This window comes from Salvelinus alpinus, chromosome 29 (genome assembly GCF_045679555.1).
Source record: "Salvelinus alpinus chromosome 29, SLU_Salpinus.1, whole genome shotgun sequence".
In the NCBI taxonomy this organism is placed as follows: domain Eukaryota; kingdom Metazoa; phylum Chordata; class Actinopteri; order Salmoniformes; family Salmonidae; genus Salvelinus; species Salvelinus alpinus.
The window spans coordinates 16,575,312-16,601,449 of record NC_092114.1 but is presented as its reverse complement, the minus strand read 5'-3'; the positions used below and the strand labels follow the sequence as shown (position 1 = coordinate 16,601,449).

The following is a 26,138-nucleotide window of genomic DNA, read 5'->3' as shown; positions in this document are numbered from 1 at the left end:
AATTTATTTTTGTAGTCAGATGTTTCAGATGTTTTCTTCCGGTTCAAGGGCCATGCGCTACAACCGCGATAACCAATCATTGTTAACAGCGGAGCGGCTAACCAATTGATCGCCCTGCGAACAGGAAGTACTCGTCGAGAGAAACGTCCATTCACCTAGGACGACTTAGTTATATTCTACTAAATCGTTTTTTATTGATTTGCTTAGCCATGATTGAGCCAAAGAAGAGACCGGCGGACATGGCTGTGGTTCCTGCCGGTGGAGTCAAGAGGCCCAGGGCCGAGCTGATCGCTGCGGCACAGTCGCAACAACTCGTGGCCATGGTTAGAAAAGAGGGGGGACATCAAAATACAAGGGGAACGTTCCTTTCGCTATCTAGTTTCAGAAAGTTGTTAGCTAGTTATGTTTTCAGTCGTTCGACTAATGGCAAATTCTCTCAAATGCAGCTACGATAAGCTGTGACTGATATGTTGACTGTTTGCTAGCTAAAGGAAGGATATCCAATGTAAATACTGCTAGCAGGAAGCTAATTTAGTTACTGCTGACAAGGATACCGGATAGCATGGACCAGATCGCTAGTGATTCATGCACATACAGGTAACGTGCGAGCCAGTGACTGTGTAATATGACAACATGATGTCCTCCTCCCTTCTCCAGGGCCCTCCCCGCAGCTCCAGCCTGCAGGCTCCTATCATGTTGATGTGTGGCCATGAGGGAGAGGTTTACTGCTGCAAGTTCCATCCTAACGGGGCCACACTGGCCTCGTCTGGCTACGACAGGCTCATCTGTAAGTTATACACTTACTTTATATATATATACAGTACCAGTCAAAAGATTGGACACACCTACGTCTACATCAAAACGATGAAATAACACATGGAATCATGTAGTAACCAGAAAAGTGTTAAACAAATCAAAATGTATGAGATTCTGAAGAACTGAAGATCTCGTACAACGCTGTGTACTACTCACTTCACAGAACAGTGCAAACTGGCTCTAATCAGAATAGAAAGAGTGGGAGGTCCCGGTGCACAACTGAGCAAGAGGACAAGTACATTAGTGTCTAGTTTGAGAAACAGACGCCTCACAAGTCTTCATTAAATAGTACCCACAAAACACCAGTCTCAACGTCAACAGTGAAGAGGCGACTCCGGGATGCTGGCCTTCTAGACAGAGTTGCAAAGAAAAAGCCATTTCTCAGACTGGCCAATAAAAAGAAAATTTAAGATAGGCCTCTGTACGCCTATGTAGATATTCAATAAAAAATCTGCCGTTTCCAGCTACAATAGTCATTTACAACATTAACAATGTCTACACTGTATTTCTGATCAATTTGATGTTATTTTAATGGGGGGGAAAAACATGCTTTTCTTTCAAAAACAAGGACATTTCTAAGTGACCCCAAACTTTTGAACGTTTGTGCACACACACACACACACACACACACACACACACACACCATGCTCCCGCTCACTTTACTAGTTGGCAACAACACTCATCCATGTCTCTTGTCTATCTACAGTGATGTGGAATGTGTACGGGGACTGTGGTAACTTATCCCCCTCTCTCTCTACAGTGATGTGGAATGTGTATGGGGACTGTGATAACTTATCCCCCTCTCTCTCTACAGTGATGTGGAATGTGTACGGGGACTGTGGTAACTTATCCCCCTCTCTCTCTACAGTGATGTGGAATGTGTACGGGGACTGTGGTAACTTATCCCCCTCTCTCTCTACAGTGATGTGGAATGTGTATGGGGACTGTGGTAACTTATCCCCCTCTCTCTCTACAGTGATGTGGAATGTGTATGGGGACTGTGGTAACTTATCCCCCTCTCTCTACAATGATGTGGAATGTGTATGGGGACTGTGGTAACTTATCCCCCTCTCTCTCTACAGTGATGTGGAATGTGTATGGGGACTGTGGTAACTTATCCCCCTCTCTCTCTACAGTGATGTGGAATGTGTACGGGGACTGTGGTAACTTATCCCCCTTTCTCTCTACAGTGATGTGGAATGTGTACGGGGACTGTGATAACTTATCCCCCTCTCTCTCTACAGTGATGTGGAATGTGTACGGGGACTGTGATAACTTATCCCCCTCTCTCTCTACAGTGATGTGGAATGTGTACGGACACTGTGGTAACTTATCCCCCTCTCTCTCTACAGTGATGTGGAATGTGTATGGGGACTGTGATAACTTATCCCCCTCTCTCTCTACAGTGATGTGGAATGTGTACGGGGACTGTGGTAACTTATCCCCCTTTCTCTCTACAGTGATGTGGAATGTGTATGGGGACTGTGGTAACTTATCCCCCTTTCTCTCTACAGTGATGTGGAATGTGTACGGGGACTGTGGTAACTTATCCCCCTCTCTCTCTACAGTGATGTGGAATGTGTATGGGGACTGTGGTAACTTATCCCCCTCTCTCTACAGTGATGCGGAATGTGTACGGGGACTGTGGTAACTTATCCCCCTTTCTCTCTACAGTGATGTGGAATGTGTACGGGGACTGTGATAACTTATCCCCCTTTCTCTCTACAGTGATGTGGAATGTGTATGGGGACTGTGGTAACTTATCCCCCTCTCTCTCTACAGTGATGTGGAATGTGTACGGGGACTGTGGTAACTTATCCCCCTCTCTCTACAGTGATGTGGAATGTGTATGGGGACTGTGGTAACTTATCCCCCTCTCTCTACAGTGATGCGGAATGTGTACGGGGACTGTGGTAACTTATCCCCCTTTCTCTCTACAGTGATGTGGAATGTGTACGGGGACTGTGGTAACTTATCCCCCTCTCTCTCTACAGTGATGTGGAATGTGTATGGGGACTGTGGTAACTTATCCCCCTCTCTCTACAGTGATGTGGAATGTGTACGGGGACTGTGGTAACTTATCCCCCTCTCTCTCTACAGTGATGTGGAATGTGTACGGGGACTGTGGTAACTTATCCCCCTCTCTCTCTACAGTGATGTGGAATGTGTACGGGGACTGTGATAACTTATCCCCCTCTCTCTCTACAGTGATGTGGAATGTGTATGGGGACTGTGGTAACTTATCCCCCTCTCTCTACAGTGATGTGGAATGTGTACGGGGACTGTGGTAACTTATCCCCCTCTCTCTCTACAGTGATGTGGAATGTGTACGGGGACTGTGGTAACTTATCCCCCTCTCTCTCTACAGTGATGTGGAATGTGTACGGGGACTGTGGTAACTTATCCCCCTCTCTCTCTACAGTGATGTGGAATGTGTACGGGGACTGTGGTAACTTATCCCCCTCTCTCTCTACAGTGATGTGGAATGTGTATGGGGACTGTGGTAACTTATCCCCCTCTCTCTCTACAGTGATGTGGAATGTGTACGGGGACTGTGGTAACTTATCCCCCTCTCTCTCTACAGTGATGTGGAATGTGTATGGGGACTGTGGTAACTTATCCCCCTCTCTCTCTACAGTGATGTGGAATGTGTACGGGGACTGTGGTAACTTATCCCCCTCTCTCTCTACAGTGATGTGGAATGTGTACGGGGACTGTGGTAACTTATCCCCCTCTCTCTCTACAGTGATGTGGAATGTGTATGGGGACTGTGGTAACTTATCCCCCTCTCTCTACAGTGATGTGGAATGTGTACGGGGACTGTGGTAACTTATCCCCCTTTCTCTCTACAGTGATGTGGAATGTGTACGGGGACTGTGATAACTTATCCCCCTTTCTCTCTACAGTGATGTGGAATGTGTATGGGGACTGTGGTAACCTTTCCCCCTCTCTCTACAGTGATGTGGAATGTGTACGGGGACTGTGGTAACTTATCCCCCTCTCTCTCTACAGTGATGTGGAATGTGTACGGGGACTGTGGTAACTTATCCCCCTTTCTCTCTACAGTGATGTGGAATGTGTACGGGGACTGTGGTAACTTATCCCCCTCTCTCTCTACAGTGATGTGGAATGTGTATGGGGACTGTGGTAACTTATCCCCCTCTCTCTACAGTGATGTGGAATGTGTATGGGGACTGTGGTAACTTATCCCCCTCTCTCTCTACAGTGATATGGAATGTGTATGGGGACTGTGGTAACTTATCCCCCTCTCTCTACAGTGATGTGGAATGTGTACGGGGACTGTGGTAACTTATCCCCCTCTCTCTCTACAGTGATGTGGAATGTGTACGGGGACTGTGGTAACTTATCCCCCTTTCTCTCTACATTGATGTGGAATGTGTACGGGGACTGTGGTAACTTATCCCCCTCTCTCTCTACAGTGATGTGGAATGTGTATGGGGACTGTGGTAACTTATCCCCCTCTCTCTCTACAGTGATGTGGAATGTGTACGGGGACTGTGGTAACTTATCCTCCTCTCTCTCTACAGTGATGTGGAATGTGTACGGGGACTGTAACTTATCCCCCTCTCTCTCTACAGTGATGTGGAATGTGTACGGGGACTGTGGTAACTTATCCCCCTCTCTCTCTACAGTGATGTGGAATGTGTATGGGGACTGTGGTAACTTATCCCCCTCTCTCTCTACAGTGATGTGGAATGTGTACGGGGACTGTGGTAACTTATCCCCCTCTCTCTCTACAGTGATGTGGAATGTGTATGGGGACTGTGGTAACTTATCCCCCTCTCTCTCTACAGTGATGTGGAATGTGTACGGGGACTGTGGTAACTTATCCCCCTCTCTCTCTACAGTGATGTGGAATGTGTATGGGGACTGTGGTAACTTATCCCCCTCTCTCTACAGTGATGTGGAATGTGTACGGGGACTGTGGTAACTTATCCCCCTTTCTCTCTACAGTGATGTGGAATGTGTACGGGGACTGTGATAACTTATCCCCCTTTCTCTCTACAGTGATGTGGAATGTGTATGGGGACTGTGGTAACTTATCCCCCTCTCTCTACAGTGATGTGGAATGTGTACGGGGACTGTGGTAACTTATCCCCCTCTCTCTCTACTGTGATGTGGAATGTGTACGGGGACTGTGGTAACTTATCCCCCTTTCTCTCTACAGTGATGTGGAATGTGTACGGGGACTGTGGTAACTTATCCCCCTCTCTCTCTACAGTGATGTGGAATGTGTATGGGGACTGTGGTAACTTATCCCCCTCTCTCTACAGTGATGTGGAATGTGTATGGGGACTGTGGTAACTTATCCCCCTCTCTCTCTACAGTGATATGGAATGTGTATGGGGACTGTGGTAACTTATCCCCCTCTCTCTACAGTGATGTGGAATGTGTACGGGGACTGTGGTAACTTATCCCCCTCTCTCTCTACAGTGATGTGGAATGTGTACGGGGACTGTGGTAACTTATCCCCCTCTCTCTCTACAGTGATGTGGAATGTGTACGGGGACTGTGGTAACTTATCCCCCTCTCTCTCTACAGTGATGTGGAATGTGTACGGGGACTGTGGTAACTTATCCCCCTTTCTCTCTACATTGATGTGGAATGTGTACGGGGACTGTGGTAACTTATCCCCCTCTCTCTCTACAGTGATGTGGAATGTGTATGGGGACTGTGGTAACTTATCCCCCTCTCTCTCTACAGTGATGTGGAATGTGTACGGGGACTGTGGTAACTTATCCTCCTCTCTCTCTACAGTGATGTGGAATGTGTACGGGGACTGTAACTTATCCCCCTCTCTCTCTACAGTGATGTGGAATGTGTACGGGGACTGTGGTAACTTATCCCCCTCTCTCTCTACAGTGATGTGGAATGTGTACGGGGACTGTGGTTACTTATCCCCCTCTCTCTCTACAGTGATGTGGAATGTGTATGGGGACTGTGGTAACTTATCCCCCTCTCTCTCTACAGTGATGTGGAATGTGTACGGGGACTGTGGTAACTTATCCCCCTTTCTCTCTACAGTGATGTGGAATGTGTACGGGGACTGTGGTAACTTATCCCCCTCTCTCTCTACAGTGATGTGGAATGTGTACGGGGACTGTAACTTATCCCCCTCTCTCTCTACAGTGATGTGGAATGTGTACGGGGACTGTAACTTATCCCCCTCTCTCTCTACAGTGATGTGGAATGTGTACGGGGACTGTAACTTATCCCCCTCTCTCTCTACAGTGATGTGGAATGTGTACGGGGACTGTGGTAACTTATCCCCCTTTCTCTCTACAGTGATGTGGAATGTGTACGGGGACTGTGGTAACTTATCCCCCTTTCTCTCTACAGTGATGTGGAATGTGTACGGGGACTGTGATAACTTATCCCCCTTTCTCTCTACAGTGATGTGGAATGTGTACGGGGACTGTGATAACTTATCCCCCTTTCTCTCTACAGTGATGTGGAATGTGTACGGGGACTGTGGTAACTTATCCCCCTCTCTCTCTACAGTGATGTGGAATGTGTACGGGGACTGTGGTAACTTATCCCCCTTTCTCTCTACAGTGATGTGGAATGTGTACGGGGACTGTGGTAACTTATCCCCCTTTCTCTCTACAGTGATGTGGAATGTGTACGGGGACTGTGGTAACTTATCCCCCTCTCTCTCTACAGTGATGTGGAATGTGTACGGGGACTGTGGTAACTTATCCCCCTTTCTCTCTACAGTGATGTGGAATGTGTACGGGGACTGTGGTAACTTATCCCCCTTTCTCTCTACAGTGATGTGGAATGTGTACGGGGACTGTGGTAACTTATCCCCCTTTCTCTCTACAGTGATGTGGAATGTGTACGGGGACTGTGGTAACTTATCCCCCTCTCTCTCTACAGTGATGTGGAATGTGTACGGGGACTGTGGTAACTTATCCCCCTTTCTCTCTACAGTGATGTGGAATGTGTACGGGGACTGTGGTAACTTATCCCCCTTTCTCTCTACAGTGATGTGGAATGTGTACGGGGACTGTGGTAACTTATCCCCCTTTCTCTCTACAGTGATGTGGAATGTGTATGGGGACTGTGGTAACTTATCCCCCTCTCTCTCTACAGTGATGTGGAATGTGTATGGGGACTGTGGTAACTTATCCCCCTCTCTCTCTACAGTGATGTGGAATGTGTACGGGGACTGTGATAACTTTGCCACCCTGAAGGGACACAGTGGTGCTGTGATGGAGCTTCACTACAACACAGACGGCAGGTAGGATACACGACACACATACGACTCACACAACACACACAACACACACTCACACACAACACACACTCACACACAACACACACAACACACACAACACACACTCACACACAACACACACTCACACACAACACACACTCTCACACACAACACACACTCACAACACACAACACACTCACACACAACACACTCACACACACTCACACACAACACACTCACACACACACAACACACACTCACACACACAACACACTCGCTCAGGTCAGGAAAAACGTGATGTTGTGTGACGGTTGTTGTTCTAGTTGTTAACAACACGTTGGGAGAATATGACGTGTGTTTTCTGACCCTATCCCTGAGTGCAGCCTGCTGTTCAGTGCCAGCACAGACAAGACTGTGGGAGTGTGGGACAGTGAGACGGGCGAGAGGATCAAGCGTCTGAAAGGTCACACCTCCTTCGTTAACTCCTGCTACCCTGCTCGCCGCGGGCCTCAGCTCGTCTGTACCGGCAGCGACGACGGAACCGTCAAGGTAACCATGGCGACCGATGTTCTTCAACCCCTGGTCCCAGACAGCTACCTGGGTGTGCAGGCTTTAGTTCCAGCTTGGTACTAACACACCTGTTTACCTGATCTTTTAATTGAAAAGTGCTTTATCGAGGAACAGTAAAGAATTGACCTACTGTGATATCATCTCAACTAGCTATCTGAAGATGAATGCACTTTAACTGTAAGTCGCTCTGGATAAGAGCCTCTGCTAAATAACTAACATGTAAATGTGTTCATGTTGGGCTGGAACTAAAGCCAACCACGCAGATCCTGGGGAGTGTTGGCTGACTGCTGTTCTAGTTGTGGGGCGTCAGTCAGGTGTGTGTGTGTTGTAGCTGTGGGACATCAGTCAGGTGTGTGTGTGTTGTAGCTGTGGGACATCAGTCAGGTGTGTGTGTGTGTTGTAGCTGTGGGACATCAGTCAGGTGTGTGTGTGTTGTAGCTGTGGGACGTCAGTCAGGTGTGTGTGTGTGTTGTAGCTGTGGGACGTCAGTCAGGTGTGTGTGTGTGTGTGTTGTAGCTGTGGGACGTCAGTCAGGTGTGTGTGTGTGTTGTAGCTGTGGGACGTCAGTCAGTTGTGTGTGTGTGTGTGTTGTAGCTGTGGGACATCAGTCAGGTGTGTGTGTTGCAGCTGTAGGTCATCAGTCTGGTGTGTGTGTGTTGTAGCTGTGGGACATCAGTCAGGTGTGTGTGTGTGTTGTAGCTGTGGGACATCAGTCAGGTGTGTGTGTTGCAGCTGTAGGTCATCAGTCAGGTGTGTGTGTGTTGTAGCTGTGGGACATCAGTCAGGTGTGTGTGTGTGTTGTAGCTGTGGGACATCAGTCAGGTGTGTGTGTTGCAGCTGTAGGTCATCAGTCTGGTGTGTGTGTTGTAGCTGTGGGGCGTCAGTCTGGTGTGTGTGTGTTGTAGCTGTGGGACATCCGTAAGAAGGGGGCGGTCCATACGTTCCAGAACACCTACCAGGTGTTGGCCGTCACATTCAACGACACCAGCGACCAGATCCTGTCTGGAGGCATCGACAACGACATCAAGGTACGTGTGTGTGTGTGTGTGTGTGTGTGGGGCATGGCTACTGTGTCATACGCCGTGACATCATGGCACCTCATTCTATAACTATAACTATCTATAACTATCAATGTCTGTTTCTGTTTGTGACTGTGTCACCCAGAGCGACTGTTTTGCATTTTGGATTCGTCACATTGAAAGATCCAATCTAGCTAGTCCAGAGGAGTGAGGAATGAATCACGGAATGGCATGCTCCATCAGAACTCAATCCAAACTAATATAAAGGCCATTAATAATTCTACTGGGATTATTGATCAGGTGGTGGCTGTGTAGTGGAGACATAGTGAGCAAACACAGTGCAGCGCTCCCGAGTGGCGCAGCGGTCTAAGGCATTGCATCGCAATGCTAGAGGCGTCACTACAGACCCTGGTTCGATTCCGGGCTGTATCACAACTGGCCGTGATTGGGAGTCCCATAGGGACCGACCGTCAGAGGATCTGGAGAGAGGGAGGGAGGGAAATGAAACCGACCGTCAGAGGATCTGGAGGGAGGGAGACTGGATGATCAAAATGACCTGAAATAGGTTAATGAAGTGAAATGAACAGGGAGATGGATGCCAGACTCACCCAACATCTCTTTTTGGTGCTTGAGGGAGGGATAGGTCTGACAGCATGCAAGCAGTCGGGGGCTCCTGGTTGGCTGCTGCATGTGGGCCTGAAGCAGGGAAACTTGTCTCCTGCTGACAGGTTTTCTGAGGCATGCTTACTGTGGCCGCCTGGGTAGCTGAGCAGAAGATACTCACAATCAAAGATGTGATGATGACAGTGGCCTGTCATAATGCATTCTTCCAACCACAGACATTCAAAGTAAATGGTAATGGGGAAAGGTGGTTAAAAATTACTCGTCATTTACATATATGCTGAATCATCAGATATAATCACATTTTATTTGTCACGTTCACCGAATACAACAGGTGTAGGTAGACCTGAACATGAAATGCTTACTTACAAGCCCTTAACCAACAATGCAGTTTTTATCAGATTTAAGACGAAAAATATTTACTAAATTAACTAAAGTAAAAAATAACAATAACGAGGCTATATACAGGGGGTATCGAGTCAGTGTGTGGGGGTACAGGTTAGTTGAGGTAATTTGTACATGTAGGTAGGGGTAAAGTGACTCTGCATAGATAATAAACAGCAAGTAGCAGCAGTGTAAAAACAAAGGGGGGGGGGGGGTCGATGTAAATAGTCCTGGTAGCCATTCGATTAGCTGTTCAGCAGTCTTATGGCTTGGGGTTAGAAGCTGTTCAGAACCCTTTTGGACCTAGACTTGGCGCTCTGGTACCGCTTACTGTGCGGTAGCAGAGAGAACAGTCTGACTAGGGTGACTGGAGTCTTTGGCAATTTTTAGGACGTTTCTCTGACTAGCACTACCCTCTGTAGCGCCTTGCGGTCGGAGGCCGAGCAGTTGCCATAACAGGCGGTGATGCAACCAGTCAGGATGCTCTCGATGGTGCAGATGTATAACTTTTTGAGGATCTGAGGACCCATTCCAAATCTTTTCAGTCTCCTGAGGGGGAATGGGTTTTATCGTGCCCTCTTCACAACTGTCTTGGTGTGTTTGGACCATGATAGTTTCTTGGTGATGTGGACACCAAGGAACTTGAAGCTCTCAACCTACTCCACTACAGTCGATGAGAATGGGGGCGTGCTCGGTCCTCCTTTTCCTATAGTCCACAATCATCTCCTTTGTCTTGATCACGTTGCGGGAGAGGTTGTTGTCCTGGCACCACATTCCCAGGTCTCCGACCTCCCTATAGGCTGTCTTGTCGGTGATCAGGCCTACCACTGTTGTGTCGTCTGCAAACTTAATGATGGTGTTGGAGTCGTGCCTGGCCATGCAGTCATGGGTGAACAGGGAGTACAGGAGGGGACTAAGCATGTACCTCTGAGGGGCCCCCGTGTTGAGGATCAGCATGGCAGATGTGTTGTTACCTACCCTTACCAGCTTGGGGCGGCCCGTCAGGAAGTCCAGGATCCAGTTGCAGAGGGAGGTGTTTAGTCCCAGGATCCTTAGCTTAGTGATGAGCTTTGTGGGCACTATGGTGTTGAATGCCTAGCTGTAGTCAATGAATAGCATTCTCACATAGGTGTTCCTTTTGTCCAGGTGGGAAAGGGCAGTGTGGAGTGCAATAGATTGCATCATCTGTTTGGGCGGTATTCAAATTGGAGTGGGTCTAGGGTTTCCGGGATGATGGTGTTGATGTGAGCCGTGACCAGCCTTTCAAAGCACTTCATGGCTACAGACGTGAGTGCTACAGGTCGGTAGTCAGTTAGGCAGGTTACCTTGGTGTTCTTGGGCACAGGGACTATGGTGGGCTGCTTGTAACAAGTAGGTATTACTGACTCGGCCAGGGACAGGTTGAACATGTCAGTGAAGACACTTGCCAGTTGGTCAGTGCGTGCTCGGAGTAACTGTCCTGGTAATCCTTATGGCCCTGCGAATGTTGACCTGTTTAAAGGGCTTACACTCGTATTCTACGGCGAGCGTGATCACACAGTCGTCCGGAACAGCTGGTGCTCTCATGCATGCTTTGGTGTTGCTTACCTCGACGCGCACATAGTCATTTAGCTCGTCTGGTAGACTTGTCACTGGGCAGCTCGTGGCTGTGCTTCCCTTTGTAGTCTGTAATAGTTTGCAAGCCCTGCCACATCCCGAGTGGCGCAGCGGTTTAAGGCACTGCATCTCAGTGCTAGAGTAGTCACTACAGATCCTGGTTCGATCACGGGCTGTATCACATCCTGCCGTGATCAGGAGTCCTATAGGGCGGCGCTGAATTTGCACAGCGTCGTCCTGGTTAGGGGAGGGTTTGGCCGGGGTAGTCCGTCATTGTAAATAAGAATTTGTTCTTAACTGACTTGCCTAGTTAAATATAGCGTCATCGATGCACTTATTGATGAAGCCGGTGACTGATGTGGTATACTCCTCAATGCCATCGGATGAGTCCCGGAACATTTTCCAGTCTGTGCTAGAAAAATAGTCCTGTAGCTTAGCATCTGCGTCATCTGACCACTTCCGTCTGGAACGAGTCACTAGTACTTCCTGCTTTAGTTTTTGCGCGTAAGCAGGAATCAGGAGGATAGAATTAAGGTCAGATTTGCCAAATGGAGGGCGAGGGAGAGCTTTGTATGCGTCTCTGTGTGTGGAGTAAAGGTATTTTTTTCTCTTTTTCTCTTGCACATGTAACGTGCTAGTAGAAGTTAAGTAAAACGGATTTAAGTTTCCCTTCATTGAAGTCCCCGGCCACTAGGAGTGCCACCTCCTGGATGAGCATTTTCTTGTTTGCTTATGGCCTTATACAGCTTGTTGAGTGCGGTCTTAGCTTCAGTATCGGTTTCTGATGGTAAATGGACAGCTACGGAAAATATAGATGAACTGTAGACCACACTAGTTATCATGAAATCCACTACCTCAAGCGAGCAAAACCTTGAGACGTCTTTAATATTAGATTTTTTTATTGACAAATAGACAGACAGCCCTTATCTTACAGATGCATGGAAAAACCAGCCAACTGTATGTTATCCATGTCGTCGTTCAGCCACGACTTGGTGAAACATAAGATATTACAGTTTAATGTCCCGTTGGTAGGATAATTTTGAACGGAATTCATCCAGCTTTTTCTCGAATGATTGCACATTGGCCAATAGGACGAACAGTAGAGGCGGGTTCCCCACTCGCTGACAAATTCTCACAAGGCACCCGGACCTGCGTCCCCTGTATCTGCGTCTTCTCTTCACGCGAATGATGGGGATTTGGGCCTTGTCGGGTGTCTGAAGTAAATCCTTTGCGTCCGACTCGTTAAAGAAAAAATCTTTGTCCAGTACGAGGTGAGTAATCGCTGTCCTGATATCTAGAAGCTCTTTTCGGTCATAAGAGACTGATATCCAGAAGCTCTTTTCAGTCATGAGACGATGGCAGAAACATTATGTACGAAATAAGTTACAAATAACGTGCAAAACACACAAAATAGCACAATTTGTTCCTGTAAAACGGCAGCCATCTCCTCCGGTGCCATTTATATTGAGTCGGGGTCATGGTTGATCACAGGGTCATATTGAGTCAGGGTCATGGTTGATCACAGGGTCATATTGAGTCGGGGTCATGGTTGATCACAGGGTCATATTGAGTCGGGGTCATGGTTGATCACAGGGTCATATTGAGTCGGGGTCATGGTTGATCACAGGGTCATATTGAGTCGGGGTCATGGTTGATCACAGGGTCATATTGAGTCGGGGTCATGGTTGATCACAGGGTCATATTGAGTCGGGGTCATGGTTGATCACAGGGTCATATTGAGTCAGGGTCATGGTTGATCACAGGGTCATATTGAGTCAGGGTCATGGTTGATCACAGGGTCATATTGAGTCGGGGTCATGGTTGATCACAGGGTCATATTGAATCGGGGTCATGGTTGATCACAGGGTCATATTGAGTCAGGGTCATGGTTGATCACAGGGTCATATTGAGTCAGGGTCATGGTTGATCACAGGGTCATATTGAGTCGGGGTCATGGTTGATCACAGGGTCATATTGAGTCGGGGTCATGGTTGATCACAGGGTCATATTGAGTCGGGGTCATGGTTGATCACAGGGTCATATTGAGTCAGGGTCATGGTTGATCACAGGGTCATATTGAGTCAGGGTCATGGTTGATCACAGGGTCATATTGAGTCAGGGTCATGGTTGATCACAGGGTCATATTGAGTCGGGGTCATGGTTGATCACAGGGTCATATTGAGTCGGGGTCATGGTTGATCACAGGGTCATATTGAGTCAGGGTCATGGTTGATCACAGGGTCATATTGAGTCGGGGTCATGGTTGATCACAGGGTCATATTGAGTCAGGGTCATGGTTGATCACAGGGTCATATTGAGTCAGGGTCATGGTTGATCACAGGGTCATATTGAGTCAGGGTCATGGTTGATCACAGGGTCATATTGAGTCGGGGTCATGGTTGATCACAGGGTCATATTGAATCGGGGTCATGGTTGATCACAGGGTCATATTGAGTCAGGGTCATATTGAGTCAGGGTCATGGTTGATCACAGGGTCATATTGAGTCGGGGTCATGGTTGATCACAGGGTCATATTGAGTCAGGGTCATATTGAGTCAGGGTCATGGTTGATCACAGGGTCATATTGAGTCAGGGTCATATTGAGTCAGGGTCATGGTTGATCACAGGGTCATATTGAGTCAGGGTCATGGTTGATCACAGGGTCATATTGAGACAGGGTCATGGTTGATCACAGGGTCATATTGAGTCGGGGTCATGGTTGATCACAGGGTCATATTGAGTCAGGGTCATGGTTGATCACAGGGTCATATTGAGTCAGGGTCATGGTTGATCACAGGGTCATATTGAGTCGGGGTCATGGTTGATCACAGGGTCATATTGAATCGGGGTCATGGTTGATCACAGGGTCATGGTTGATCACAGGGTCATGGTTGATCACAGGGTCATTGAGTCAGGGTCATGGTTGATCACAGGGTCATATTGAGTCGGGGTCATGGTTGATCACAGGGTCATATTGAGTCAGGGTCATGGTTGATCACAGGGTCATATTGAGTCAGGGTCATGGTTGATCACAGGGTCATATTGAGTCGGGGTCATAGTTGATCACAGGGTCATATTGAGTCGGGTCATGGTTGATTACAGGGTCATATTGAGTCAGGGTCATGGTTGATCACAGGGTCATATTGAGTCAGGGTCATGGTTGATCACAGGGTCATATTGAGTCAGGGTCATTGAGTCAGGGTCATGGTTGATCACAGGGTCATATTGAGTCAGGGTCATGGTTGATCACAGGGTCATATTGAGTCAGGGTCATGGTTGATCACAGGGTCATATTGAGTCGGGGTCATGGTTGATCACAGGGTCATATTGAATCGGGGTCATGGTTGATCACAGGGTCATATTGAGTCAGGGTCATATTGAGTCAGGGTCATGGTTGATCACAGGGTCATATTGAGTCGGGGTCATGGTTGATCACAGGGTCATATTGAGTCAGGGTCATGGTTGATCACAGGGTCATATTGAGTCGGGGTCATAGTTGATCACAGGGTCATATTGATTCGGGTCATGGTTGATTACAGGGTCATATTGAGTCGGGGTCATGGTTGATTACAGGGTCATATTGAGTCGGGGTCATGGTTGATCACAGGGTCATATTGGCAGGGTCAGGGCCGGGTCATATTGAGTCAGGGTCATGGTTGATCACAGGGTCATATTGAGTCGGGGTCATGGTTGATCACAGGGTCATATTGAGTCGGGGTCATGGTTGATCACAGGGTCATATTGAGTCAGGGTCATGGTTGATCACAGGGTCATATTGAGTCAGGGTCATGGTTGATCACAGGGTCATATTGAGTCAGGGTCATGGTTGATCACAGGGTCATATTGAGTCAGGGTCATGGTTGATCACAGGGTCATATTGAGTCGGGGTCATGGTTGATCACAGGGTCATATTGAATCGGGGTCATGGTTGATCACAGGGTCATATTGAGTCAGGGTCATGGTTGATCACAGGGTCATATTGAGTCAGGGTCATGGTTGATCACAGGGTCATATTGAGTCGGGGTCATGGTTGATCACAGGGTCATATTGAGTCAGGGTCATGGTTGATCACAGGGTCATATTGAGTCGGGGTCATAGTTGATCACAGGGTCATATTGAGTCGGGTCATATTGAGTCGGGGTCATGGTTGATTACAGGGTCATATTGAGTCGGGGTCATGGTTGATCACAGGGTCATATTGAGTCGGGGTCATGGTTGATCACAGGGTCATATTGAGTCGGGGTCATGGTTGATCACAGGGTCATATTGAGTCGGGGTCATGGTTGATCACAGGGTCATATTGAGTCGGGGTCATGGTTGATCACAGGGTCATATTGAATCGGGGTCATGGTTGATCACAGGGTCATATTGAGTCAGGGTCATATTGAGTCAGGGTCATGGTTGATCACAGGGTCATATTGAGTCGGGGTCATGGTTGATCACAGGGTCATATTGAGTCAGGGTCATGGTTGATCACAGGGTCATATTGAGTCGGGGTCATAGTTGATCACAGGGTCATATTGAGTCGGGTCATGGTTGATTACAGGGTCATATTGAGTCGGGGTCATGGTTGATTACAGGGTCATATTGAGTCGGGGTCATGGTTGATCACAGGGTCATATTGAGTCGGGGTCATATTGAGTCAGGGTCATGGTTGATCACAGGGTCATATTGAGTCGAGGTCATAGTTGATCACAGGGTCATATTGAGTCGGGGTCATGGTTGATCACAGGGTCATATTGAGTCGGGGTCATGGTTGATCACAGGGTCATATTGAGTCAGGGTCATGGTTGATCACAGGGTCATATTGAGTCGGGGTCATGGTTGATCACAGGGTCATATTGAGTCAGGGTCATGGTTGATCACAGGGTCATATTGAGTCGGGGTCATAGTTGATCACAGGGTCATATTGAGTCGGGTCATGGTTGATTACAGGGTAATATTGAGTCGTGGTCATGGTTGATTACAGGGTCATATTGAGTCGGGGTCATGGTTGATCACAGGGTCATATTGAGTCGGGGTCATGGTTGATCACAGGGTCATATTGAGTCGGGGTCATGGTTGATCACAGGGTCATATTGAGTCGGGGTCATGGTTGATCACAGGGTCATATTGAGTCGGGGTCATGGTTGATCACAGGGTCATATTGAGTCAGGGTCATGGTTGATTACAGGGTCATATTGAGTCAGGGTCATGGTTGATCACAGGGTCATATTGAGTCGGGGTCATGGTTGATTACAGCGGGACGGACTGAGTTTACGGCTTCTTCTGAGGGGTCATCCTATGAGGACGAGGTGCTCATGGTGCATGGATGCATGACTGGTATATTCTGGACCAGTCAGCTGGTGGGTGTTGAGCACAGGAGGGGTCAAGGCTTGTTGAATGGTAGGTGCAGACTGGTTGAGGTTAAACTGGGTTGGATGAGGTCATGACGCTAGCAATCTGCTGCAGGTGGCTGTTTATCAGAAACTCCTGCTGTTGGAGCCACGAATAGCGGCTTATTGTTCAGAGTGTGGACGTTCATATCCCTCAAAGCCCTGGTGGTGTCCTCAGCGGAGGAGAAGGCCACAAATCCAAAAACCTTTGTTGCGGCGGCACTCCGTCATCACCTTGGCGCTAATGATGGTTCCCGACGCGGCAAATCTTTCTGGAGACGACGATCGTCCCGGCTGTCATCCAGTTTCTAAACGTACAGGATGACTCTGGTAATGTGGACCTGTGTTTCAACACCGTCTGGGGCTCGCGTTTCGTCTGGACGTTGCCCACATAGATCCACAGGCTGTTCAACTCCTTCCCATTCATCTGATTCACAGCCTGTTCAACTCCTTCCCATTCATCTGATTCACAGCCTGTTCAACTCCTTCCCATTCATCTGATCCACAGCTTGTTCACCTCCTTCCCATTCATCTGATCCACAGCCTGTTCACCTCCTTCCCATTCATCTGATCCACAGCCTGTTCAACTCCTTCCCATTCATCTGATCCACAGCCTGTTCAACTCCTTCCCATTCATCTGATCCACAGCCCGAGGAGGTGCGATGCACTCTGAGACACTGGACTCCTAGACACTGAGCTTTGTAACACATCAATAATGGATGGGATCTCTCTCACCTTCTGTGCATCTTCATGCCAGTTGAAACTGAGGAAACTGAATCTTCTGGCAGTCCCGCTGTGATTGGCCGTGACCCTGACTCTCTGGACCTGAAGTGGACAGAATCCTCAACTCAATAATAAGGCCAACTAAACAGTCAGGACATCTGGCAAAAATATTTTGAAAAAATGTCTTCCAAGTTGATGCAAATGTTCTTGATGTACACATTGAACTTATTTTTGAATAAATTATTTTTATTTTAGTTTTTTTGTCCTGGATCCAAATCCAGCCGCTTGCTGTTGACGAGATTTGAAGAGTTCGATACTCTCTCTAACCAACTTCTTACCATTCAATATCTTGGCTCGTTCGGCAGCGTCCTGGGTTTTGTGTAGTGACCATAACTATACCCTTTTGTATCACAGTCTTGGAGGACAGAATATCTCCGAACACATAAAACATGTCCTCAAGATTCCCAACGATAGTATTTCCAATGCCGCACTTCCTCAGTGAAGGATCTCGTTGATTCCACGTGATTCACGTTGGTCTTCCGTTGATTCTTTCCCATTTCAGATTGTCCAAGGCAGACTCTGCGTGCTTTTGATGGTAAAAGTTTGTAGGTATATCCCAATGATAGTCGGGTCTTCTGGTCCCTGCAGACCTTAATTGAGTGGATTGACCCTCATGGACTTAATTTCTGGAACATCATGTGTAAATCACCTACAAGGAGGACATAGCTGTCCTCGGATCCATGTCTGAACACAAGGGTTAACACATTTGACTTGCTGATATCTTCTCGGTAGAGGAGTTTTGATAGAAGGTATCTATCAGAACAGTATCAATTCGTTGATGCATTGGACTCTACAATGTTTTAAATGTTCCACAGGGATGTTGGTCCATGTTGACTCCAATGCTTCCCACAGTTGTCAAGTTGACTGGATGTCCTTTGGGTGGGTGGGACCGTTCTTAATACACACAGGAAACTGTTGAGCGTGAAAAACCCAGCAGCGTTGCAGTTCTTGACACAAACCGGTGCGCCTGGCACCTACTACCATACCCTGTTCAAAGGAACGTAATATTTTTGTCTGGCCCGTTCACCCTCAGAATGGCACACATTCCCAGTTGTCTCACGGCTTAAAGACCCCTCCTCCCCTTCATCTACACTGATTGAAGTGGATTTAACAAGTGACATCAATAAGGGATCATAGCGTTCACCTGGATTCACCTGGTCAGTCTGTAATGGAAAAAGTTTTGTATAGCAAAAAAAAAATATATATATATCTTTTTAGCAACATGTGCTACATTTTTTATTTATTTTATTAGTCTGCTTGCTTCAGCGAGGTTCGAGTGCTGACATCACTTTTTAAAACCATTACTACTTAATAAATGGCAAAGCTTTTTGTCCTCTCATCCACTTCAGAGAAGATGGAGTGTTCAGTTATTTAACCTCTCTGGGATATGTGGGACGGTAGCGTCCCACCTGGCCAACATCCAGTGAAAATGCAGAGCGCCAAATTAAAATAAATTACTATAAAAATTAAACTTTCATGAAATCACACATTCAATATACCAAATTAAAGCTACATTTGTTGTGAATCCAGCCAACGTGTCAGATTTCAAAAAGGCTTTACGGCGAAAGCAAACGATGCTATTATCTGAGGATAGCACACAAGCAAACAAACACAGACCATCATATTTAAACCCTACAGGCGCGACACAAAACACAGAAATAAAGATATAATTCATGCCTTACCTTTAACAAACAAACTTCCTCTGTTGGCACTCCAATATGTCCCATAAACATCGCAAATGGTCCTTTTGTTCGATTAATTCCGTCGATATATATATCCAAAATGTCCATTTATTTGGCGCGTTTGATCCAGAAAAACACCGGTTCCAACTTGCACAACGTGACTACAAGATATCTCAAAAGTTACCTGTAAGCGTTGTCCAAACATTTCAAACTACTTTTGTAATACAACTTTAGGTATTTTTTAATGTAAATAATCGATAAAATTGAAGACGGGATGATCTGTGTTCAATACCGGAGGAAAACAATGTGTAGCATGCTTTCTGGTCACGCGCCTCTAACAAACAGTACACTTCACTGGAGCCTCATTCTGAACATGGCTACTTCTTCATTTCTCAAAGGAAAAACCTCAACCAATTTCTAAAGACTGTTGACATCCAGTGGAAGCGATAGGAACTGCAGGAAGGTCCCTTAGAAATCTGGATTCCCAATGAAAACTCATTGAAAAGAGAGTGATAGTAATAGTAGAATACACAAGGTGACATTACTAAACTGAGTTGTAATAGTAGAATACACAAGGTGACATTACTAAACTGGGTTGTAATAGTAGAATACACAAGGTGACATTACTAAACTGAGTTGTAATAGTAGAATGTACAAGCTTTAAAACTGCATCACTTTCTGTTGTCGGCATGCTTCAAATGTGTTGCATAAAGATTTGTGGGCATTTTATTGCTTTGAAATGACAAAGTGTAGAATTGCAGGAAATAAGGTTTAAACCTGTAAAATGTTCTCTCCGCCAACAAGAGGGGTGTGAACAGTTTGTGTCATGAACAGTGCTTGTGCCCATAGAAATAGATGCGATATGTTCCCCAATGCTGGAAGGAGTGAAGAAGTTTGGGAACCCCTGACTTAGATCATATATTGTCAAGTAGAGATGCCTCATGAAGCAACTGCTCTCTGCTCTCTTTCTGTTTTTTTCTGTCTCTGTGTCTGCCCCCACACGAACACAGACAAATAGGCCACGCAATGGATTGTGGTCATTGTAGTTAATTACCATGTTTTCTGTGCTAAAATTGGCAGAATATTAGCCTACTGTTAACTCCCTAGTACATCGCACAGTTCGGGATTTATCTCTAGAATAATTGCGCATCACAACAAAAACAAACGAAATGGAATTAAAATAATTGAACCGACGTCGTGAATTAGTTGTTTTAAACAAATAACAAAAATGTTGGTTATTCAATCTGCACTTCATTCTAGACTCAGATGGTGACCCTTAGTTTATTTACAGGAAGGAGAGGTGGAGGGAGGGAGAGGGATGAGTGGTAGAGATGTCAATGTCTCATCTCTCCACTCCCACTAGTCTGAGAACACATTAGTCTCAACAGCTATGTAACTTTAACCATGTGCAGAAGGAGAAATGGAGCAAAGGGCCTGTATACATGCAGAACCAAGCAGTCTTTCCCTTGTTACAGGCATATCTCCTCTCCCCCTCCATCTGTCATTGATCCCTTACCCCCTTTCCTCTCTTCCTCCCGCCATCTGTCACCTATCTATCGATTTTTCTCGCCTATTTAATTACTCTCTCTGACTCTCTCTCTCTTTCTTTCTCTCTCTGTGTCAGTGTGTATCAATTCAATTTAAGGTCTTTATTGGCATGGGAAACACATTTACATTTCCAAATCAAGTGAAATAGATAATAAACAAAAGTGAAATAAACAATAAAAAGTGTACAGTAAACATTACACTCACAAAAGCTCCAAAAGAATAAAGACATTACAAATGTCATAATGTATATATGCAGTGTTGTAACGATGTGCAAATAGTTTACAGTACAAAAGAGAAAATAAATAAACATAAATATGGGTTGTATTTACAATGGTGTTTGTTCTTCACTGGTTGCCCTTTTCTTGTGGCAACAGGTCACAAATATTGCTGCAGTGATGGCACACTGTGGTTATTCACCCAATAGATATGGGAGTTTATCAAAATTGGGTTTGTTTTTGAATTCTTTGTGGATCTGTGTAATCTGAGGGAAATATGTGTCTCTAATATGGTCATACATTTGGCAGGAGGTTAGGAAGTGCAGCTCAGTTTCCACCTCATTTTGTGGGCAGTGTGCACATAGCCTGTCTTCTCTTGAGAGCCAGGTCTGCCTTCTGTGGCCTTTCTCAATAGCAAGGATATGCTCACTGAGTCTGTACATAGTCAAAGCTTTCCTTAAGTTTGGGTCAGTCACAGTGGTCAGGTATTCTGCCACTGTGTACTCTCTGTTTAGGGCCAAATAGCATTCTAGTTTGCTCAGTTTTTTAGGAAATTCTTTCTAATGTGTCAAGTAATTATCTTTTTGATTTCTCATGATTTAGTTGGGTCTAATTGTGTTGCTGTCCTGGGGTTCTGTGGGGTCTGTTTGTGAACAGAGCCCCAGGACCAGCTTGCTTAGGGGGCTCTTCTCCAGGTTAATATCTCTGTATGTGATGGCTTTATGGAAGGTTTGGGAGTTGCTTCCTCTCTCTCTGCAATTAACAGGTGTGCCTTGTTAAAAGTTAACTTGTGGAATTTCTTTCCTTAATGCATTTGAGCCAATCAGTTGTGTTGTGACAAGGTAGAGGCGATATACAGAAGATAGCTCTATTTGGTAAAATACCAAATCCATATTATGACAAGAACAGCTCAAATAAGCAAAGAGAAGCAACAGTCCATCATTACTTTAAGACATGAAGATCAGTCAATACGGAACATTTCAAGAACTTTGATCATTTTTTCAAGTGCTGTCGCAAAAACCATCAAGCGCTATGATGAAACTGTCTCATGAGGACCACCACAGGAATGGAAGACTCAGAGTTATCTCTACTGCAGAGGATAAGTTCGTTAGAGTTACCAGCCTCAAATTGTAGCCCAAATAAATGCTTCACAGAGTTCAAGTAACAGACACATCTCAATATCAACTGTTCAGAGGAGACTGTGAATCAAGCCTTCATAGGCGAATTGCTTCAAAGAAACCACTACTAAAGGACACCAATAAGAAGAAGAGACTTGCTTGGGCCAAGAAACACGAGCAATAGACATTAGAAGAAACACGAGCAATAGACATTAGACCGGTGGAAATCTGTCCTTTGGTCTGACGAGTCCAAATTGGAGATTTTTGGTTCAAACCGCTGTGTCTTTGTGAGACGCGGTGTGGGTGAACGGATGGTCTCCACATGTGTGGTTCCCACCGTGAAGCATGGAGGAGGAGGTGTGATGGTGTGGGGGTGCTTTGCTGGTGACACTAAATAACTGTTATTTATTTAGAATTCAAGTCACACTTAACCAGCATAGCTACCACAGCATTCTGCAGCGATAAGCCATCCCATCTGGTTTGGGCTTAGTGGGACTATAATTCGTTTTTCAACAGGACAATGACCCAACACACCTCCAGGCTGTGTAAGGGCTATTTGACCAAGAAGGAGAGTGATGGAGTGCTGCATCAGATGACCTGGCCTCCACAATCACCTGACCTCAACCAATTGAGATGGTTTGGAATGAGTTGGACCACAGAGTGAAGGAAAAGCAGCCAACAAGTGCTCAGCATATGTGGGAACTCCTTCAAGACTGTTGGAAAAGCATTCCAGGTGAAGCTGGTTGAGAGAATGCCAAGAGTGTGCAAAGCTGTCAAAGCAAAGGGTGGCTATTTTGAAGGATCTCAAATCTAAAATCTATTTTTATTTGTTTAACACTTTTTTGGGTTACTACATGATTCCATATGTGTTATTTCATCGTTTTGATGTCTTCACTAATATTCTACAATGTAGAAAATAGTAAAAATCAAGAAAAACCCTTGAATGAGTAGGTGTTCTAAAACTTTTGACCGGTTGTGTATGTCTGTGTGCCTGGGAGCTCTTGTCTGTTACTTCCTTTCACATTAGGTTACATCCCGTATGTACCTTCAGAAAGATGAGAGACCAGATCTTAGCAGGAGGCTACCTGTGTCGCGTCGTCAGACAGTGAATAACTTACTTCCTGTCTCTCTGTGAGTGCAGGTGTGGGACCTGAGGCAGAATAAGATGATCTATGGTATGCACGGTCATGGTGATTCTCTGACTGGCCTCTGTCTAAGCTCAGAGGGATCCTACCTCCTCTCCAACTCCATGGACAACACAGGTCAGTGTGTGTGTGGTTACAATACTTGAGTGTTGTCCTATGTGGCTCAGTTGCTAGAGCATGGCGTTCGTAACGCCAAGGGTCGTGGGTTCGATTCCTGCTGAGGCCACCCAGGACTAAGTCGTTTTGGATAAAAATCGCCGCTATCGGCCACCGGCCCAAAACCTCCAGGCCACCAAGAGCTGCCCCTCAACCATCCGAGACCCCCCACCCCAACTATACACGTAGAATATAATATATTGTTATATTATGTACTAATGTGTGTGTGTGTGTGTTGTCCCGTAGTACGTATTTGGGACGTCCGTCCGTTCGCTCCCAAGGAGAGGTGTGTAAAAATATTCCAGGGGAACATTCACAACTTTGAGAAGGTAAATTAAGACTTTTGATCAGAGTGAGAGATTCAAGTGTTTTTTTTATTTTGGACCTGAAGAGACTTTCAGTGCGAGTGTGTTTTAATATTCGTGCTCCTGTCATGTGTGTAAGTCTAGTGGCCTGCTATAGCCTGGTTATATCATGGTAATAAACTTGTTTATAATACATTGCTGTGTCCACAGAACCTTCTGAGGTGTTCCTGGTCTCCTGACGGCAGCAGGATTGCAGCAGGCTCAGCTGACAGGTGAACACACACACACACACACACACACACACACACACACACACACACACACACACACACACACACACACACACACACACACAGCAATACAAACCCCCCCCCCCCAAAAAAATGGACCAAACACCTCTTGTATGATCCTTTTATAAGCTGTTTGTGTGTGTCCAGGTTTGTGTATGTGTGGGACACCACCTCTCGTAGGATCCTGTACAAGCTGCCAGGCCACGCTGGGTCAGTCAACGAGGTTGCCTTCCATCCCGAGGAGCCTATTGGTGAGAGGACTCTGTTTATATCCGTGTATCTGGCGAATCACACGCTCTCCCTGTCTCTTTCTATAGCTTTTTTCCATTGCGGGTTTAATCTTTGTCTAGTTTATTTATTTATTTTGGTCTGTCCTCTCTGTCGTTCTCTAATAGTGTCTATTTTATTTTTTTCCCCCACAGTCCTCTCTGGCGCCAGTGACAAGAGACTCTACATGGGAGAGATTCAGTAGGACTGTCAAGGGTGTGTGAGTGTGTTGTGAATGTTCTGCCCCGGAGCCTTGTGTGTATGGATCCAGCCCCCAACTGTGTGTATGGATCCAGCCCCCAACTGTGTGTATGGATCCAGCCCCCAACTGTGTGTATGGATCCAGCCCCCAACTGTGTGTATGGATCCAGCCCCAACTGTGTGTATGGATCCAGCCCCCAACTGTGTGTATGGATCCAGCCCCCAACTGTGTGTATGGATCCAGCCCCCAATTGTGTGTATGGATCCAGCCCCCAACTGTGTGTATGGATCCAGCCCCCAACTGTGTGTATGGATCCAGCCCCCATCTGTGTGTATGGATCCAGCCCCCAACTGTGTGTATGGATCCAGCCCCCAACTGTGTGTATGGATCCAGCCCCCAACTGTGTGTATGGATCCAGCCCCCAACTGTGTGTATGGATCCAGCCCCCAACTGTGTGTATGGATCCAGCCCCCCACTGTGTGTATGGATCCAGCCCCCAACTGTGTGTATGGATCCAGCCCCCAACTGTGTGTATGGATCCAGCCCCCAACTGTGTGTATGGATCCAGCCCCCAACTGTGTGTATGGATCCAGCCCCCAACTGTGTGTATGGATCCAGCCCCCAACTGTGTGAATGAAAGGTACTTTTATATACTGTTGTATTTAGTAACATCCTCAGAGACTGTCATTTACTTTAGAATGTCCAGTCACAACAACCAACACCTGTGTTTTTTTTATTTCTCTTAATAAACTACGTCTGGGAAAAATATTGTTCTGCCATATCCTTTTTATTTTTTTTCCGTTTTTTATTGTATTTTTATTGGAATTTCACAATTTCACCCATATTAAGAGATACAACAACAGAGACAAAGCAAAAAAAAAAAAACAGCACCTGCTTACGCATACCTGCGCATACATATATATATATACATATATACATACACACATATACACACACGCACACCATTTTCCCCTCCCCGCTTCTCTCACCCTATCCCCATCATTGCGTCTCTCAATACATACATTTTAAACAAACTTACAAACAGAAATTAAACAAAAAAGCTCGGTTTAAACTAAGAAGTTAGGTTCCACACATGGAACATACAGTGTAATTCTGAATACATAGATCACCACCATTCTAAGAGAATCCTTGCAGCATAATAGCTGATACCTCAGGTTCTAGGTAATTTAGATAGGGTTCCCACACTTTGTAGAACTGATCTGTTTTAGAATGCAATGTACATGTCAGATATTCCAGAGGCACCCATTCAAAAAGTATCTTATGCCAATCTTTAATAGAAGGAACCTTATCACTAATCCACCGTAAAAGGATGTTTTTCCTTGCTGCAAAGGTAAGGATGTTGTAAAGCCTCCTCTTACTCACAGAAGTAACTTGCCTACTAGGGAGACCCAACAGTAAAGAAACTGGGTCCAATTCTAGATCAACCCCTAGGATCTTTTCAATTTCTTGCAGAACACCAGACCAGTATCTTTGTAATTTGGTACATGACCATAAACAATGTGTTAGGGTGCCTGTATCAGTTTTGCATTTAAGACACTGAGGAGAAGAGGAAGAGGGGCTAAAAGCATGTCTGTGATTTGGGGATATATGCAATCTGTGTATTATTCTTAATTGGATTGCTCTAGTACGATTACATATAGATATTGTTTTTACATATCTCCAAATGTCCTCCCACATCTCTTCGTCAATAGTAACAGACAATTCTTTCTCCCACACTTGTTTCACCCTCTGTGTGTCGACAGCAGGAAAGGACCTTAAAGCATCATAAAACAGACTTACAGACA

The 26,138-nt window shown here is 46.0% G+C and overlaps 1 protein-coding gene across 1 annotated transcript; it reads left to right on the top strand.

The window, feature by feature from the left end:
- LOC139559149 (U5 small nuclear ribonucleoprotein 40 kDa protein-like) lies at positions 1-25,101 on the top strand. Its single transcript, XM_071374892.1, has 10 exons — positions 1-323; positions 658-787; positions 6,988-7,081; positions 7,441-7,606; positions 8,533-8,655; positions 23,110-23,230; positions 23,516-23,598; positions 23,785-23,846; positions 24,012-24,115; positions 24,287-25,101. Exons 1-10 carry the CDS (start codon positions 210-212, stop codon positions 24,334-24,336), a joined length of 1,047 nt encoding a protein of 348 aa, XP_071230993.1. The 5' UTR covers positions 1-209; the 3' UTR covers positions 24,337-25,101.
- Positions 25,102-26,138: the final 1,037 nt, after the last annotated feature.